At 42.2% G+C, this 17,838-nt stretch overlaps 1 protein-coding gene across 4 annotated transcripts in view; it reads left to right on the top strand.

Moving 5' to 3' along the window:
• Tnrc6a (trinucleotide repeat containing adaptor 6A) overlaps nt 1-17,838 on the top strand; it is a 70,741-nt gene that overhangs the window by 34,391 nt on the left and 18,512 nt on the right. For all 4 annotated transcript variants that reach the window (XM_085841343.1, XM_029479750.2, XM_021168995.3 and 1 more), the window contains exons 5-8: nt 4,758-5,129; nt 12,027-14,609; nt 15,721-15,897; nt 16,649-16,824. In XM_085841343.1, the coding sequence (XP_085697469.1) occupies nt 4,758-5,129; nt 12,027-14,609; nt 15,721-15,897; nt 16,649-16,824 (3,308 nt within the window). The remainder of the gene's footprint in view (nt 1-4,757; nt 5,130-12,026; nt 14,610-15,720; nt 15,898-16,648; nt 16,825-17,838) is intronic.

Here is a 17,838-nt window from a genome sequence, read left to right as displayed (position 1 = left end):
AACGTTAACTTGTGGAGCCCACATTCATGTCTTATTTTAACAGGCATACGTACTTTTTAAAGTGTTTAATCCATCATTAGCCATCCCTCTATTGTTAGGTTTTTATTCTGAAGGACATTTGTTTTGCGATCACCCTGATTTTACCTTTTAGGCCTGCTGTTTACCATGCTCTGCCTGAGCAGCTTTAATTCTGTGTCTCTGTCACTTTATCTGTAAAATGGGAATACCGCAGTGGTATAGAATTATGACGAAGAGATAACACATGCATTGCCTGGCATCCAGGGGAAACAGGACACTTACATTTCTGTTTCTACCACTCTGGTTTTGCAATATCCTGGCCACCTATCGTGCTTTGAGATAACGTGCTAGGAGTTTGTGCAGAGCTTCAGGGGCTTCTTAGCCAGGTAGTGATTTGCCTTTTCCTTCCATTAAAATAGAGCCCAGTGTAGTAAAGGGACAATAACATACATTGTGTTTACCTTAAGACATGAGTGTATCATCTTTGAAACTTGGGTGTGGAGGGCGGGTATCAAGGTGGATTGGAGAGATGGTTAGGATGCCGACTGCTCTTACAGAGGTCTGGAATTCATTTTCCAGTACCCATACTGCCTGAAACTCCAGCTCCACGTGATCTGATATCCTCTACTGGCCTTCGGAGCCATGTACCACACACACAAACAGAAAGTCAAAAAATACTTTTAAAATTGGTAGGTTAAAGTTGGAGTCTCCTCGCTTTCACTAATAGTTACTGAGTTGGTTATTGATGACTTTCTCTCTTTTTCTTTTTCTTTTTTTTTTTCGAGACAGGGTTTCTCTGTGTCGCCCTGGCTGTCCTGGAACTCACTTTGAGGACCAGGCTGGTCTTGAACTCAGAAATCTGCTTGCCTCTGCCTCCCAAGTGCTGGGATTAAAGGTGTGCGCCACCACGCCCGGCTGCAGATTTGCCCATTCTTGTTTGCTTGTTTAGCTTTGAATTTTTGTTAATAATTCAAATGAGCTAGCTGTATTTGCTTATTATTGTGTAGTTGGGATTTGTTGTATTTCCTACATTATAAAGATTTATAGTCTGAGCAGTCTTGATATTCTGTATCAAGAACCAAGCCATGTTTGAAGTCATTCCACAGACGGGGATTAGGAGCACCAAGCCCCATCCGCACACATACCCAGAAAAGGGAAATATATGCTCAGAGAGAAACAGAATCAGATAGCTTTTATAACATTAGCTTGGACTTCTAATTCTAAGTAAGCTAAGTGCTTATGGTCAATGTTTTCTTAAATGTAGGCCTCATTGAACAATGGCATTTTAGGTTTTTCTTTTTAATTTCTGATTTTAAACATATATATAATAAAATGTGATTATATCAAGTAGCCCCTATTTCCCTCTAACTCCCCCTATGTTGACCCTCAGCCTACATCTCAACATCATGTCTTCTTTTTTGATAACCAAGTCCAATTCTTTCCCCAACAAGTGTCCAGTACCAATGGCGCCTCTCAGGGCTGGTTCCTGGAGCTCTGTCATCTAGTCCATATATGAAAGAATGCCTTAATTATATGAAGGTCTTGTGCGGTAGTGACAGTTGCTGTGAGTTCATGGTTGTGATAACCTTCTATGTTCAGAGGACAGGATTTCACAGCACCCACCTCTCCCCACCTTAAAGTTAGTACCACTGTCAACTTTTTTCAGTGTTTTTTTTTTTCTTCAATTCGTATATGTTTTGATACTATGATGTTCAGCTTATGAAAAATTTTAGCTTTGCATAAATTTTCTTTTATTATTATGAAATACCTTTCATCCTGGATATCCATAAAATGTATTTCAAATCACAGTTTCTCCTTATTATTGTGTGAGATGCACAAAGGGATATACATCATTGTTACCTATTGGGAGCATTATGTTAAGAGAAAAAAAATGCTTAACCCAAATTATTACTAAAAGAAAAGGATGAGCCTGGAGAGATGGCTCCATGGTTAAGAGCTCCTGAGCCTGGTTTAGTTTGCAGCACCCACAAAGTAGCTCATAGCCATCTGTAACTCTAGTTCCAGGGAACTAACTCATGCACTCATACATTCATGCTGGCAAACACTTACACATATAAAACAAAAAACAAAAAAAAATCTTTTTTTTTTTTTTGGTTTTTCCAGACAGGGTTTCTCTGTGTAGCCCTGGCTGTCCTGGAACTCACTCTGTAGACCAGGCTGGCCTCGAACTCAGAAATCCACCTGCCTCTGCCTCCCGAGTGCTGGGATTAAAGGCGTGCGCCACCAACGCCCAGCTCAAAAAAATATTTTTTAAAGGATGAAAATGATGGGGCCAGTGAGATGGCTTGTAGCAAACCTGACAAGCTAAGGTTGGTTGGTCCTCACAGTCCACACAGTCACCTGGCTCTGACTCTGAAAGTTGTCCTCTGCCCCAACAAGTGCCTCCACAGGAAACACCCTGTCTTAGTCAGAGTTGCTATCGCTGCCTTGACACACCATGACCAAAGGTGCCTTGAGAAGCAAAGGGTCTATTGTACTCACAGTTGAATAGCATCAAAAGCAGTAAAGGTAGGACCTTAAGTAGGCCAGGAACCTGAAGTTAGGGGCTGATGCACAGGTGCCATGAAGGAACACTGCTTCCTGGGTTGATCCCCATGCCTTACCCAGCTTAATTTCTAACAAAATCCAGGATAGCCAAGTTAGGAATGGTGCCACCCACAGTGGGCTGGGCCCTCTCCCATCAGCCTACAGCCCAGTTCCATGGAGGTATTTTCTCAAGACTCTCACTGCTTTGACTCTAACTTGTGTCAAGTTGACATGAAATTAGTCAACATACACAGTAAATAAATACAGTAATAATAAAACATGGAAGAGTTCCAAACAATAGAGAATGACGGTTTTTACTGTAAGTTCTGTTGACTATAGTTTGCTTGAGTACTGTTAAAATAAATAAATGAATGAATAAATAGATAATAAAGTCACACTGAAATAAAAACTAGGATTATGTGTAGAAAGTATTAATGTGTGAGATAACTCAGGAAATGTATAGAAGGAAGATTGGTTTTGATTGTTGAGTGACAGGCAGCCTGGAGCTGACCGTGTAGGAGGAAGATGGATTGAATACTCTAAGAACACAGTGACTAAAACGTCAGTCACAGCGTTTTCCAGTAGAAGCTCTCTTGTTACAACAATAGCATCCATTTACTGTGCTTACAGTATGTTGGGTGATGCTTTATAAAAGAGAAATAAACAAGAGCTTTCTCAGTCCAGCTCAGGGTCTTTAACTACTAGATTAGAGCTCTTAAGACTTTACCAGGATTTTCTCAAGTATTCTCTCCAGTACCAGAGTTGTATTTTGTTCTGTAGTGGACTATTGGACTATTGCAGGTACAGTAGTATACAAGTCATTACAGAGCAGCCAGTACTTAAACAGGTTCTGTGTTTTATAATTATCATCTTTGACACTAGGAAGTCTTAACAGAGGAGACAGCGGGATTGGGCTTGAGTTGAAACCAATTCTCAGACACCATGCCAGTTGTTGTTTCAGAGATGAGGTCTATTCTTGGTACTTTCATCAGATTATTTACAATTATTCACGCTGAGCAGTCATATTTACCTGTTACTTTCCAGTTACACACACACCAGACACGTAGTTTCTTAGGTTTGTCTAAGGTGCTGTCCAGCTAATTCCTCTTGGCAGGTGCACAGGTTCTATCCTGTTACCTGCATTTATTATCTATTCTAAGCTAGTCCTTTGCTCAGACATTATATTTACCAATGGAAAACTGTTAACACTGCCCTTTATATGGAAATGAAGTGTTTTCCACCTGTATCTTCTAAAAACTTAAAATAGGGATTAAGCCTAACATGGTTGCACCCATTAATAAGCCCTATACTTTAGGATGATGAGGCAGGAAGACTGCACTTTTGAGGCAACCTGAGTTATATAATGGATGATTGGAGCAATCCAGGTTACACAGTGAAATCATGTCTCCGATGATAAAATAGAAAACAAAACAGACTCACCTGGAGGCCTGGGTTAGATTGTCAGCCCCTCGGTGACTAACGGCCCTCTGGTAACTCTTGGGGCTAGTAAAACCTGGGGCTAAACTCTAGCCCCAAGGGCTCTAGTGCCTGGATTCCACTGGCACTCTGCACATGGGGTATACAGAGGATACTTGAAAGCAGATGCAGACGCTTAATTTTTAAAAATCAAGAATATAAAAATAAGGTGAAACAAGAATAGTTAGAGAATTGAAAGTTCCTTTAGGATCGTGGTTCTCAACTTTCCTAATGTTCTGACCTTTATTACAGTTCCTCCCATTGTGGTGATCCTCAGCATAAAATTATTTTGTTGCTACTTCTTAACTGTAATTTTGCTACTGTTATGAATTCTAATGTCTGATAGGTAGCCCACAGTTGAGAACCCCTGTTTTAGGCCATCAGTTAGTTGCCCCATTTGTTCTTTTGCTGTATATTTTATGTAACAAATATTTGCTCTCTGGCCAGGTGTAATATGGTAAAGAGAGATAACCATGAGCATCATCCTGGTGGGAATGGCCACCATTGTGGATGCTTTAGTAGCTTGCTTGGGGAGTTTGACTCCAGGTAGTGGTATCTCTTCGGAAACGTGCATGTCTGAATGAGGGGGTTCTGAAGCCTAAAGCTTCTTCTCTTCAGGTTGTTTTCTCAGTGCTTTTGAGTTTGAAGGTAAAGTACACTTCACTGGCTAATCTTTTTCCAACTCTGTTTTGTTTGTTTTGTTTTGTTGGAATTAGTGCCAGAACAGATAAAGCCCAGTGTAAGCCAGCCTCAGCCTGCCAGCTCTGATAACGGCACTTCCACAGCAACCAGCACTAATAATAATGCCAAGCGAGCTACAGCCAGCAATCAGCAGCCGCCGCCGCCGCAGCAGCAAGAGCAGCAGCAGCAGCAGCCACAAGCCTTGCCTCGGTATCCACGTGAAGTACCTCCACGATTTCGCCACCAGGAACACAAACAGCTTCTGAAGAGGGGTCAGCATTTCCCTGTCATAGCAGCAAACTTGGGATCTGCTGTTAAGGTGTTAAACAGCCAATCAGAAAGCAGTGCTGTAACAAATCAACAGCCACAAAATAACGGAGAGGTGCAGAGCAGCAAGAGCCAGTCAGGTGAGTGAAGACAGTTGTGACAGAACTCACTGGAAGTGAGGGAATGCTGTCATCTATAGTTTGTGGTGATAGGTTTCCTGTAGCAAGAGCTGGGCTTTGATTTTAGAATCCTGAATAGGAAGCTTGAAAGGAGACTCTTTACTGTCAGGTCCATTCCTGTCTGTCTTAGAAAGTGAGCATCGGAATTGCTTTTGTCTTCTTTCAGGTCCCATACTTTAAGAAGTTTGTAGTTCAAATCGAACCCTCCCCACTCCTTGTGTTACTCAGTTACATACATTTATTCCTCAGCTACCCTACACAAGGGTAGTTATCATCTTTATCCCTGACCGTCCCTGGTATCTAGTCACTTGCTGCCTGAATGCTCCTTTATGTATACCAAGCACTATTCTTTGTCGTAAGATACAGTATGATATTTCACAGCTAGTAAATAGCTCAGTTTGGATTCAAGTCCATGATTCCAGAGCCATGCTCATAAACACCATGGTGCTCTCTAGCAGTTTATTGGATGTGATAGGAAAGGGACAGGAAGACATTTCTAACTAGGTCTCTAGAGCAGCATATTTTTAGGACACAGATGTACTTCTTCTGCTCCTAAATCATTTACTACCTGTGTGAAGTTGATCAAGAAACTAATTCATGAGACCTTCCTTTTGTTTTTAATGGTTTGTTTTATTTATTTATTTATTTATTTATTTATTTAATGTAAGTACACTGTAGCTGTCTTCGGACACACCAGAAGAGGGAGTCAGATCTCGTTATGGGTGGTTGTGAACCACCATGTGGTTGCTGGGATTTGAACTCTGGACCTTCAGAAGAGCAGGTGCTCTTACCCACTGAGCCATCTCTCCAGCCCCTTAATTGTTTTGTTTTAAGAGTCTATCTCGCCTTGGAACTCTAGGTGGCTTTGAACTCTGACAAATTTACTTGCCTCAGCTTCTCAAGTGCTGGGATTAACTCCCTGATACCCATCAGGGATCTTCTTTCTTAATGTATAACACAGGCACCAGGGTCCTATCCTGTAAGGGTGCTTTGAAGTCTAAACTGTATGAGATATTAAAACAGTCAGCTCAGTGCCTGATGTTTAAATGCTGAATAAATATTCTTATCCCTACATGGTAGTTAGGTTTTCTGTTGAGGCAATGAAATATCAAAAAGCAAGTTGTGGGGTAGAGGTTTATTTTGTTTTTTTGGTTTATACTTACATATTGCTGGTCATTGTTGAAGTAAGTCAGGGCAGGAACCTGGAGGCAGCAGCTGATGCTAAGGCCATGGAAGGATGCTGCTTACTGACGTGCTCCTTATGACTGGCTCAGTCTGCTCTCTTATAGAACCCAGGACCACTTGCCCAGGGATGGCCCCACCCATGGTGGACTGTGGTCTCTCCCATCCATCACTTAATTAAGAAAATGCCACTTTAAGTGGATCTTATGGAGGCATTTTCTCAGTTGATGTTCCTTCCTTTCAGACAACTTAGCTTGTGTCAGGTTGACATAAGACTAGCCAGCACACACTAACATTTACTCAAAGACCTACTCTTTTCAAAATGAGTTTAACATTGAACATAGGCCAGGTTATATGGAATTAAGAAGTTGAATTTCATTTGGGAAGCCAGGTTGGAAAACAGTGTATTACTTAGCAGCATAAGCAATCTGTTAGTAAAGTATTACTTATCCATCAAATGCCTGAATACCTATGTTGAGTCAGGGCCGATGGTATATGATAGACAGTGACATGACATAGTATATTTATGAAATTTTATGTATGTCTCTTCCATTTGGGAAAAGAACAAACAAAGCTATTTTTAATATGGAAACAACAGTAGTGCAATAAGAGTAGTGTATCTCAAAAATAAGTATGGGACTGGAGAGATGGCTCTCTCAGTAAAGTGCCTACTATGCAAGCATGAGGGCTGAGTTCAGATGTTCTGCACCCCTTTGTAGTCTTAGCACTGGGAAGATAAAGTAAGGGACTTGTTGACAAGCCAGTCTAGGCAAAACAAAACAAAACAAAACAAAAACCCAAGCATGAAGACACCCAGCATCAGCCTCTGTTCTCCATACACATGTACAGTCATGTACACAAAATGAGTGTAAGTTAGAGGAATCAAGTTTGGGTTTTTTTGTTTATTTGTTTCGAGGCAGGGTTTTTCTGTGTAGCCCTGGCTGTCCTGGAACGAGGAATCAAGTTCTATAGATGTGCATTCTAATGAAAAGTTCTCAGGTGTGAACATAGGCAAAAGCCTCCAACAAAAGTGAGGAAGAAGAGCCTCTGCCTGTGTCTAGAAGAGCGTAGTAGCAAGCAGGGGGCCACATCTATTTCCCCACATCTATTTCCCCACATCTATTTGGAGACATTGTATCCTAAAGCCATTAGGGGATGCAGATGGTGAAACTGAAACACTGAGGAACAAGAGTGGTACTTTTGTCTTTATAGGCTTATTTTTTTAAACCTTTTAAAAATATGTGTCCTTGTGATCTTGCCTGAGTATGTATGTAAGCCTAGTGGCCTGAGTTCAGTCTCAGGAACTGAGGCCATAGAGTTGTTTGACCTCTGGCATTCAGGTACACCCCTCACCCCCACCCCCACCCCCACGCATTGCAACTCAGTAAAAACAGAGTTTCAGACTGCTTCTTTACACTTGACCCGAAAGCCAGGGCAGATCCTGCTCTTGCTCACATAGACTGAGTTGGGAGACTCTAATGGAGGTAGTTATAGTGAACCCTGACAGAATACGGTTATGGCCAAAATGTTCTGATCTCTTCTTTATCCATGAGACACAGTCCATAGTACAGTTGAAAGACTAGAACAGTGAATGTCCTTCCTTTCTAGTCCAAGGGCTGAAGCAGTCTTAGTTGACTCGCTAGGTTTTTTTATTTCTATTAACATGCGTACACACGTCATTATGATTAAGCCATTTGAAAGTGAGGTGCTGAACCTCACGGCACTTCATGTTCAGTGCCCTGAGACTAAGGGTGGTCTCTTCTCCAGCTTTTTTGTTTTTTTTTTTTAAGATTTAAGTATTTATTATGTACACAGTGTTCTGCCTGTGTGTTGTAGAGCTCTGTCTGGCCTCTGGCTCATTTGTAGCTGAGTATGACCTTGATCCTCTTCTCTCCACTTCCTTCCTCAACTGCTAGGATTATAGACTTTTATTACCACACCCACTTTCTGCAGTGCTGGGGACTGAATCCAGGGCTTCCCATATGCTAGGCAAGCAAGCACTCCATTGACTAAGCTATATAACCATATGGTTTTTTTTAATGTTGATCCTTTTATGTCCTTGTTATTTTTCTTATTTGTGAGTTATAATTTGTCAGGCAGTCCTTTCAGCACAGGATTGAGTAGGTTTATTGATATATCTTCCTGTTGCAGTGGGAGTACTTTGTGTTACTCATAGTTAAACTTTATTATTTTCAATGTGAGTAGTTTCATTGTAGATGTAGATGCCTAGTGTCTTTTTCTTATCCCTGCCTTATGGAATTGCCAGCACATGCATGCAAAGACACATGCAGTAATCCAAGGTGGGTAATCGTGATGCAAACTGGCTGCCCTAGATGTGGAGGGAAGGAGTGGCGCTTTTGCTTTCTTGGACACAGGGAAGAATAAAGGCGAAGGCATATGTCTTAGAAAACAGTGTGGTTAGATGTCTCGTGCTTATTAAAAAGACCAAGTGTCTTCCCAACATTCACATCATGGGGTTCAAAAATGCCTGTGACTCTCAACTATGGAGAATCCAGTGCCCTTTTCTGGCTTTTAGGAGCACATACACCCCACACACATACAGACATATATACATGTCATAGGACAATCACACAAATATATAGATATATGTGTAAATAAAATAATATTTTAAAAATGAGAAAAATACCAAGTTAAGGAAAATTATTAAAGAAGTTTTATGCTTCACCCCATGTTTTCTAGAAGGAGGCATCCTAGGGGTATGAGTATTTATTACAATAGTAAAGCAGACACATTACACTACATGATTTGTTCTTCATGTGGGTGATGAGATAAGTGAAAACGTGTTTGGGAGAAGAGTAGAAGGATGATAATCACGGTGTACATTCATTAATGATGGTAGTGCCTTACATGGACCAGGTACAGCTCCTGAGATCATCATTTAGTTCTTCTAGCAGTCCCTGCTATCTAGATAAGGAAACTAAGGCAGACAAAGAGACAAGGGCTTCTCTTTGATCTCAGAGACTGTGTAAGTGGTTTAAAATGTCTCTTGGTTTGTTGTTTGTTTTGTTTTGAGACAGGCAGGGTCTTTCTACATAGCCTTGGCTGTTCTGAAACTCAGTGTTGCTCTAGAACCCACAGAAATCCACCTGTCTCTGCCTCCCAAGTGCTGTGATTGGAATTCTCACCTGCTGACAGCAGTTACTAAATGCTTTTCTTGAGTAGTTAATGGTTAATTGAACAACCAAGTTTATTAAAAGGTTACCCTCGCTCTTCTTTTGCTAGATATTGTGGCACATGGTTGTAGTCATAATCTCAATATTCCTGTGGCTAATGATAAAAGATTGTTTACAAATTCAGGACCAGCATGGGCTACACAGAGAGACGCCGTCACAAAAATCAAAGGACCAGGGATAAAGGGCAGTGTTAAAAGACTTGCCAAGCATGAAAAGGGTTCAGTCCCTAGCACTCCCAACCCCCAAATGAAAATAACATGACTTCATTTCACAGTTTCTTGTCCTCTAGCATCTATGAAGCATCCGAGCTTGAGGCCTTTTGTTGCTAGTGTGTCAGTCCTTTTTATTTATTTTATTTTATTTTTTTGCTACTTTGCTACTTTGCTGTATGGAGGACTGTAATTATTTTGTGTATGTTGTATGTTCTGTTGCTGTGATGAACACCATGATCAAAATACAGCTTATGCTTCCACATCACTGTATATCATCAAAGGAAGTCAGTGTGGGAACTCAGTAGGGCAGGAGCTTATGCAGAGCTCATGGAGGAGTGCTGCTTACCCAGCGTGCTTTCTTACAGAACCCAGGGCCACTTGCCCAGGGATGGTACCACCCACAGTGGGCTGAGACTGACTCCTCTATCAATCATTAATCAAGAAACTACCCTATGGGGTTGCCAACAGCTTGGTCAGTTTTGTTTTTTGGGTTTTTTGATTGGGTTTTGGTTTTGGTTTGGCTTTGATTTGGTTTTAGTTTTGCTTTTATGAGCCAGGGTCTCTATGTGTAGTCCTGACTATGCTGGAACTTGTTCTATAGACCAAACTAGCCTCAAACTCAGATCTGTCTGTTTCTGCTTCCCCATACACCACCACGTGTAGCTTGGAGACAATTTTTTAATGGAGGTTTCCTTCTCTCATGACTTCAGCTTGTTTGAAGTTAACTTAAAACTGTCCAGCACATCTTGTTTCTCTCACTCAGTTTCTACAAGTTAACTTCTGTCCCTTGGTTTCTCACATACAAAGTGAGGGCAACACTTGTACTCTACAATTGTCCCAGGCACTTGCTGCAAGGGTTTGCAGACCTGCTGCTGTGTAGCAGTGAGTGCTAGCCGTGGATTGATATTGCCCTTGTATGTTGCAGTATAGAATTATTTCTTCCAGGAAGGCTGACTTTTTGGTTCTTTTTATCATGTGGATTCTACATAAGCAATAAAGAAGACAACTATCATCGACTACTTTTGGGGGGCATGGATGGACGGATGAATAGGGTTCTACTAATTAGTCCTTGCTTGCCTCTGAATCACAGATCTGCCTCCTGAGGGCTTGGATTAACGGTGTGACCAGAACCAGCTACTCACGCTGTGATGAAGTAATTGTAAAGGGAGTAGTAGTTGGTGCACTTTGCAGCACTTACTTAAATTATGTTCACTGGATTTGTTACAGGTCAATCTCTAGTTGCTTTTCTTGCCATTATTACAGCTCTTCATCATTTGTTTCTTAGCATTTATACTTTGAGAAAAAGTGATACAAGCAGCAACATTTTTCCACACTAGCAAATCACACTAACAGTGTGACTTTGATTTATTTCTAGACCTTCATCCTGGGAACTGTAGTGAAAGTCACACTTGAAGACAGCCTACGTACAAATGTTTTATGTAGCTAATGTCACAGATGCATGTCTACCCACTGGACCCTTAAGTGAGATAGATGGAGAAACTAACAAAAACACTGTGGGAAAGAATAGAAATAAATAAAAACAGATGGTAGTTAGATGCCAATCTAAGGCTTGGACATGTGATGGGTGCCTATGGCCTTCAGTATCAGCTGCTGAATTACTGATCATAATTTGGTGATTTTTCAGCATACCAATTTTTCTCTGTTGTCTCTTACTAAGCATGGCTATGAAAGTAAATTAGAAAATTGTTTAAAATTAATGTTCTTCCTTATGTATAGCATGGTAATTAAGTGTATACACTAATAAAACAGAAATACAGTGCAAAGGCTTTGGGATCCTTACAGAATTCTTCTAACCCAAAGGAGTTGTGTGGAAAGCTGTTTTAGGAAACTGAGTCGTTTTGGGCTGCTTACGCTTACTTACCTTTCTGCATCCCAGTCTGTTTTCTCCCATGTCAAGGCCTACGCCTGGATTGTCCTAATTCATCATTACCACCCAGTCTTCACTCCAGAATTTGTATATTTGTTGGATGTTGTCCGTTTATATATTTAGCAGGTCTCCCTGTGGGACTTTTTGTCCCATGCTGTACTGTAGGGTATTGAACAAAGCAGCAGAATTCTGCCTGTGAAATTACTGAACATGGAGCCTTGGTGGCTGAAAGATAATCAGCACCTCACAGCCATTCTGCGGAGCATCTTGCTAATGTTGAGGAGCTACGTGTATTTCTAATGGATCGTCATTTTTCTCAGCCTGCATACTATTTTGGAAATTGTTAACACTTATAAATGGATATACTTCTCCTTTATTCTAGATATAAATCATAATACTTCAGGATCCCATTATGAAAATTGCCAGCGGGGACCTGTGTCTTCTACAAGTGACTGTAGCACAAGCTGTAAGAATGCTGTAAACGACTTGTTGGAAAAAGAAGCATGGCTCTCAGTCCCTGGCAGTGATCCTGAGTTGGCTCCAGAATGTATAGATGCTGATTCTGCCTCCAATTCTGAGTCAGAGAGAAACATCACTGTCATGGCTTCAGGGAACACAGGTGGTGAGAAAGATGGCCTTCGGAATAGCACTGGACTTGGTTCTCAAAGCAAATTTGTGGTTGGTAGCAGCAGCAATAATGTGGGCCATGGAAGTAGTACTGGCCCATGGGGCTTTCCCCATGGAGCCCTAATAAGCACATGTCAGGTCTCTGTGGATGCTCCTGAAAGCAAACCAGAAAGTAGTAACAATAGGATGAATGCTTGGGGCACTGTAAGTTCTTCATCAAATGGAGGGTTAAATCCAAGCACTTTGAATTCAGCTAGCAACCATGGTGCCTGGCCAGTATTAGAAAACAATGGACTCGCCCTAAAAGGGCCTGCAGGGAGTGGGAGTTCTGGCATCAATAGTCAGTGTAGTACCATAGGCCAGATGCCTAACAATCAGAGTATCAACTCTAAAGTCAGTGGCTCTTCTACCCATGGTACCTGGGGTAGCCTTCAGGAAACTTGTGAGCCTGAAGTAAGTGGTACACAGAAGGTTTCATTCAGTGGTCAACCTCAGAATATCACCACTGAAACGACTGGACCAAATAACACTACTAACTTTATGACCTCTAGTTTACCAAACTCCGGTTCAGTACAAAATAATGAACTGCCTACTAGTAATCCAGGGGCCTGGCGTGTGAGCACAATGAATCATCCTCAGATACAGGCTCCGTCAGTTATGAATGGCACTTCCCTTTCTCACCTTAGTAATGGAGAGTCAAAAACTGGAGGCTCCTACGGTACTACATGGGGTGCCTATGGTTCTAATTACTCTGGCGACAAATGTGCAGGCCCTAATGGCCAAGCCAATGGTGACACTGTGAATGCAACTCTAATGCAGCCTGGCATAAATGGGCCTATGGGCACTAACTTTCAAGTTAGTACAAACAAAGGGGGAGGTGTGTGGGAGCCTGGGACAGGGAATTCCCAGAGTTCACCATGGGGAAGTGGAAATGGTGCAAATTCTGGAGGAAGTCGAAGAGGATGGGGAAGTCCTGCACAGAACACTGGCACTGGTCTATCCAGTGTCGAGTGGAACAAACTGCCTAGCAACCAGCATTCCAATGACAGTGCAAATGGCAATGGTAAGAAGCTTACAAATGGATGGAAATCTACTGAGGAAGACGATCAGGGTTCTGCCACATCTCAGACGAATGAGCAAAACAGTGTGTGGGCCAAAGCAGGAGGCACAGTGGAGAGTGATGGTAGTGCAGAGAGCACTGGACGCCTTGAAGAAAAAGTAACCGGGGAAAGTCAGAGTAGAGATAGAAGAAAAATTGATCAGCACACATTACTCCAAAGCATTGTAAACAGAACTGACTTAGATCCACGTGTCCTATCCAACTCTGGGTGGGGACAGACTCCTATTAAGCAGAATACTGCCTGGGATACAGAGACATCACCAAGAGGGGAAAGAAAGACTGACAATGGGACAGAGGCCTGGGGAAGCTCTGCAACACAGACTTTTAACTCAGGGGCATGTACAGATAAGACTAGCCCTAATAGTAACGATACCTCATCTGTATCAGGGTGGGGTGATCCCAAACCTACTCTGAGGTGGGGAGATTCCAAAGGCTCAAGCTGCCAGGGGGGGTGGGAAGATGACTCTGCTGCTACAGGAATGATCAAGAGCAATCAGTGGGGGAATTGCAAAGAAGACAAGTCTGCATGGAATGATTCGCAAAAGAGCAAACAAGGCTGGGGTGATGGACAAAAGTCAAGCCAAGGTTGGTCCATTCCTGCCGGTGATAACTGGGGAGAATCTTCCAGGAGTAACCATTGGGGTGAGGCCAATAAGAAATCCAGCTCAGGAGGCAGTGACAGTGACAGGTCCATTTCTGGTTGGAACGAACTTGGGAAAACTAGTTCTTTTACTTGGGGAAATAATATAAATCCAAATAACTCATCAGGATGGGATGAGTCTTCTAAAGCGAGCTCTTCCCAGGGCTGGGGAGACCCTCCAAAGTGCAGTCAGTCTCTAGGCTGGGGGGAGTCATCAAAGCCGCTTAGTTCTCCAGATTGGAACAAGCAACAAGACATTGTTGGATCATGGGGAATCCCACCAGCCACCAGCAAGCCTCCTGGTACAGGCTGGCTTGGAGGACCTATTCCTGCTCCAGCAAAGGAGGAAGAACCCACAGGCTGGGAGGAGCCATCCCCAGAATCTATACGAAGAAAAATGGAGATCGATGATGGAACTTCAGCTTGGGGAGATCCAAGCAAATACAACTACAAAAATGTGAACATGTGGAATAAAAACATCCCGGAAGGCAGCGGCCGCTCAGACCAGCAAGCACAGATGCACCGGCTATTGCCAGCTGCAAGTGCCGTCTCAAGCAAGGAGACCAGCAGTGGCTCTGGTAAGCGTTCCTGTGTGGAGTGCAGAGGTATTGTGGAAGCAAGCTTTGTGTTGACATGCCTGTTGTAAGATTTGTGTATCACGGCTCTTGGATATGCACATCAAGACCTTTCAGCTGTGATCTAGAGGTGACATTCACCTGGCAACAGCTCTGGTTTGTGCAGTCTTGCTCTGTTTGTTAGTAATGTAGTAGAAGAGGTTAAGTGCAGACTTACAGGCTTACTTAGGTATTCTTAGTCAAGCCTTAACAATGTGGTTTCACTACTGAAGTACAATAAAGCCAAATGCCTGAGGACCGTACTCTAGATATTTGGTATTATATTTGATCTTATGGGATTTTCTCACTGAGGCATGAAGTCAGCATCTCCTCACTTAACTGGATAATGTGTGCATCTGAAGCATCGCACTGCTTTCTAGTATACTCTGACCTTTCCTCTCCTGTACTCAAAAGTTTTTTCTCTGTAAATTGATAGGGCAACATTTTCTAAATGTGGCAGCCCTACATTGCCTTTGTTAACAGGAGTTTTATTGAATAATGCTCCATTGGTTAGAGAGCCGGTAATGTTTTTATGAATTCTTTTTTTAGTGCCTAATTGTGTGGGGGTTCTGTTTTGTTTTGAAATATAAGCCTAGTCTGTTGATTTATACTTATCTCTTAGGGAAAGTGTAGACCTTTTTTCCAGTGTGTATAAGGTAGGGTGGCTGTGTACCTGATGGTAGTCTTATACTCAGTTGTTCTCCACTGCAGTGATGTGGGAAGAGTGTCCTTTCAGGACAGTGTAATTAGTGGAACTTTACACCGCACCTGCCTCGGTTCTCAAGCTTTGGTTCAGAAGAACCTGACATTCTTAGGAAAATAATTTGCTATAATGAAAAGAGTCTGCCCTAACACCAAGAAGGCAGTTTTGAAAGAAAAAGTTAAAACATTATACAATTATATTAATGCAGAATAATTTGTGTTCTTCACAAAATATGTCTCTTGGTTGTCACAGCATCATTTTTCAGTGTGTGATGTGAAATTCTTCATCTCGTTTCCCAAGTCCTCTTCCTTGTCTTTAATTGAGGTGCTTCCTAATCTATGCTGATGATTTCTTTTCCCATACTTTCTAAAGGCTGGGGTGAGCCTTGGGCAGAGCCTTCTACTCCAGCCACAACTGTGGATAATGGTACTTCAGCCTGGGGCAAGCCCATAGACAGTGGTCCCAGCTGGGGAGAACCCATTACTGCAGCATCCAATGCATCCACGTGGGGCTCCGGCTCTGTTGGTCAACAATCATTAAACAAATCTGGTAAGTCATCTGTGATTTTTAGCAGCCATTTTTAGTGGTGCTGCTGATAAACTCATAAGCTACATTTAAATGATGGGCTAGTGCTCCTAAATTATCACCACTAATGTATTTCTCAAAAGTAACTACTAGTAATTTACATATCCTCCACCAAATCTAAATTCTTTCTCTTGTTGGATTATTTAAAACTGAATTTAGCAGCTTTCATGCCATTCAGCTGGAGAGACTAGATAGTATAATGTGAGACACATGTCCAAACCATCAAATCTTACATGGGAAGGACCCTGGAATGCACATGAATATTGTTCCTCTACCCTGGTGTGCTCAGGAAAGATTGTAGGAGCCCCAAAGACTGAGTGTAGAGATAGATGTTTGTTCTATTGTGGCTTCAGTACCCTTTGAACAGCCTTGTAGAGAGTATAGTATAGACTATCTTTTCTGTCTCATTTGCCTCTGTCCTTTGTATCATTTTAAAGACCAAATAGGTATGCATAAGAAACCACTATTGCCCATGATTAGAAACCCTAAGATTTGTGAAGACATAGAAAGGTTCATTGGATATTTTAATAAAAGTAAGTTCTTCCCAGTGACTTTCAATGTAGTCTAAATATATCTTTTCTATTACATGTATTTGAGAAGTAAAAGTGTGTTTGGTTTAGCTTGCATGTCTTTGTACTTTGAAACATGCTTGACATCTTGGAGAATTTTTTCCCCTAACTTCTGTTTGTCTTTGTATCATAAATCTACAAATCAGGGCCCAAATCTATGCAAGATGGCTGGTGTGGCGATGACATGCCATTGCCTGGAAGTCGACCCACTGGCTGGGAAGAGGAGGAGGATGTAGAGATAGGAATGTGGAACAGTAACTCATCTCAAGAGCTTAACTCATCTTTAAATTGGCCGCCATATACCAAGAAAATGTCATCAAAGGTAAACAGTTCAAGAGCTTTGCTCTTGACACTTTAAATCTCAAAGGTAGTTTACCCACAGAAAATTCATTTATCTGCCCATTTATGGCAGTCAGTACAGTCCAGGCAGCCCCCAACGTAGGGATAGCCTCTTGAATGGGCAGCTCCCTAGGAAAACATAAGACCATGGGAACTTCCTTTCTCCCCACTGCTACAGCTCGGGATTTCTCTCCTCCTCAGCTCCACCAGTACTGCCTGGGGCAACAAGCCCCACATGGTACCAGCAGTGGTGAGGATGAAGAGAGGGGCAAATCCATGTTGAGTCTCCATCTCACCGCCAGTTCATCTCCATCTCATTAAACCTCCTCACCAGAATCCCAGTCTCCCCTTCCCCAACGTCACCATTCTGTTTATTCACTAACACCATTGTCCCTTTCTCATTCTCAAGGTCCTGTGATGAAAATCCCTAGGAAGAATTTCCATACCTGCCTTTACATGAGAAATGGGTTGCATTTGTTCAAAACATAGTCTGCTATACCCTGAGGTCTTTTCAAGTTTTGGAAATTGTACCAGCTCGGCAAATATGTCTGATGTTGAGCCAGGTTTAGGAACAACTGGGTCCTGGGAACTAGTAATACTAGGGACTGGGGGCTGGAGGTAGAGTCTCCTGGGGACATCTTTCAAAATAGGTGTCCAGTCTCACAAATGACTCTAAAATGTCCTCATCACCCTATTTGAGAATAACGGTGGGTACTTGGCCTAACTCCAGGCCAAGGTTGGTCTGTTTTAATCCTGGGATTCAAAGTCTAGGACCTGCCATTTCATTTTATAATTTTTTCATTTGGCTGGATTTGCCTACCGATGCCTGGCCATGTAGCTTATGAGGTGCTTGTACATGTTTTACACGAGTCATTCGATCCTCACAGCCATCTGAGATGAGACACTGAGGAGGAAGTGGAGAGTGGAGAAGGTGGTGAGTGGCCCAGAGTTGCTTAAGTAGCGAGTGACAGAGCAAAGACTGAGCTTAGGGCTTGCG

This window comes from Mus caroli, unplaced genomic scaffold (assembly GCF_978045245.1).
Source record: "Mus caroli unplaced genomic scaffold, Mus_caroli_1 scaffold_8, whole genome shotgun sequence".
Taxonomy (NCBI): Eukaryota; Metazoa; Chordata; class Mammalia; order Rodentia; family Muridae; genus Mus; species Mus caroli.
This window is presented reverse-complemented; position numbering and strand designations above follow the sequence as displayed.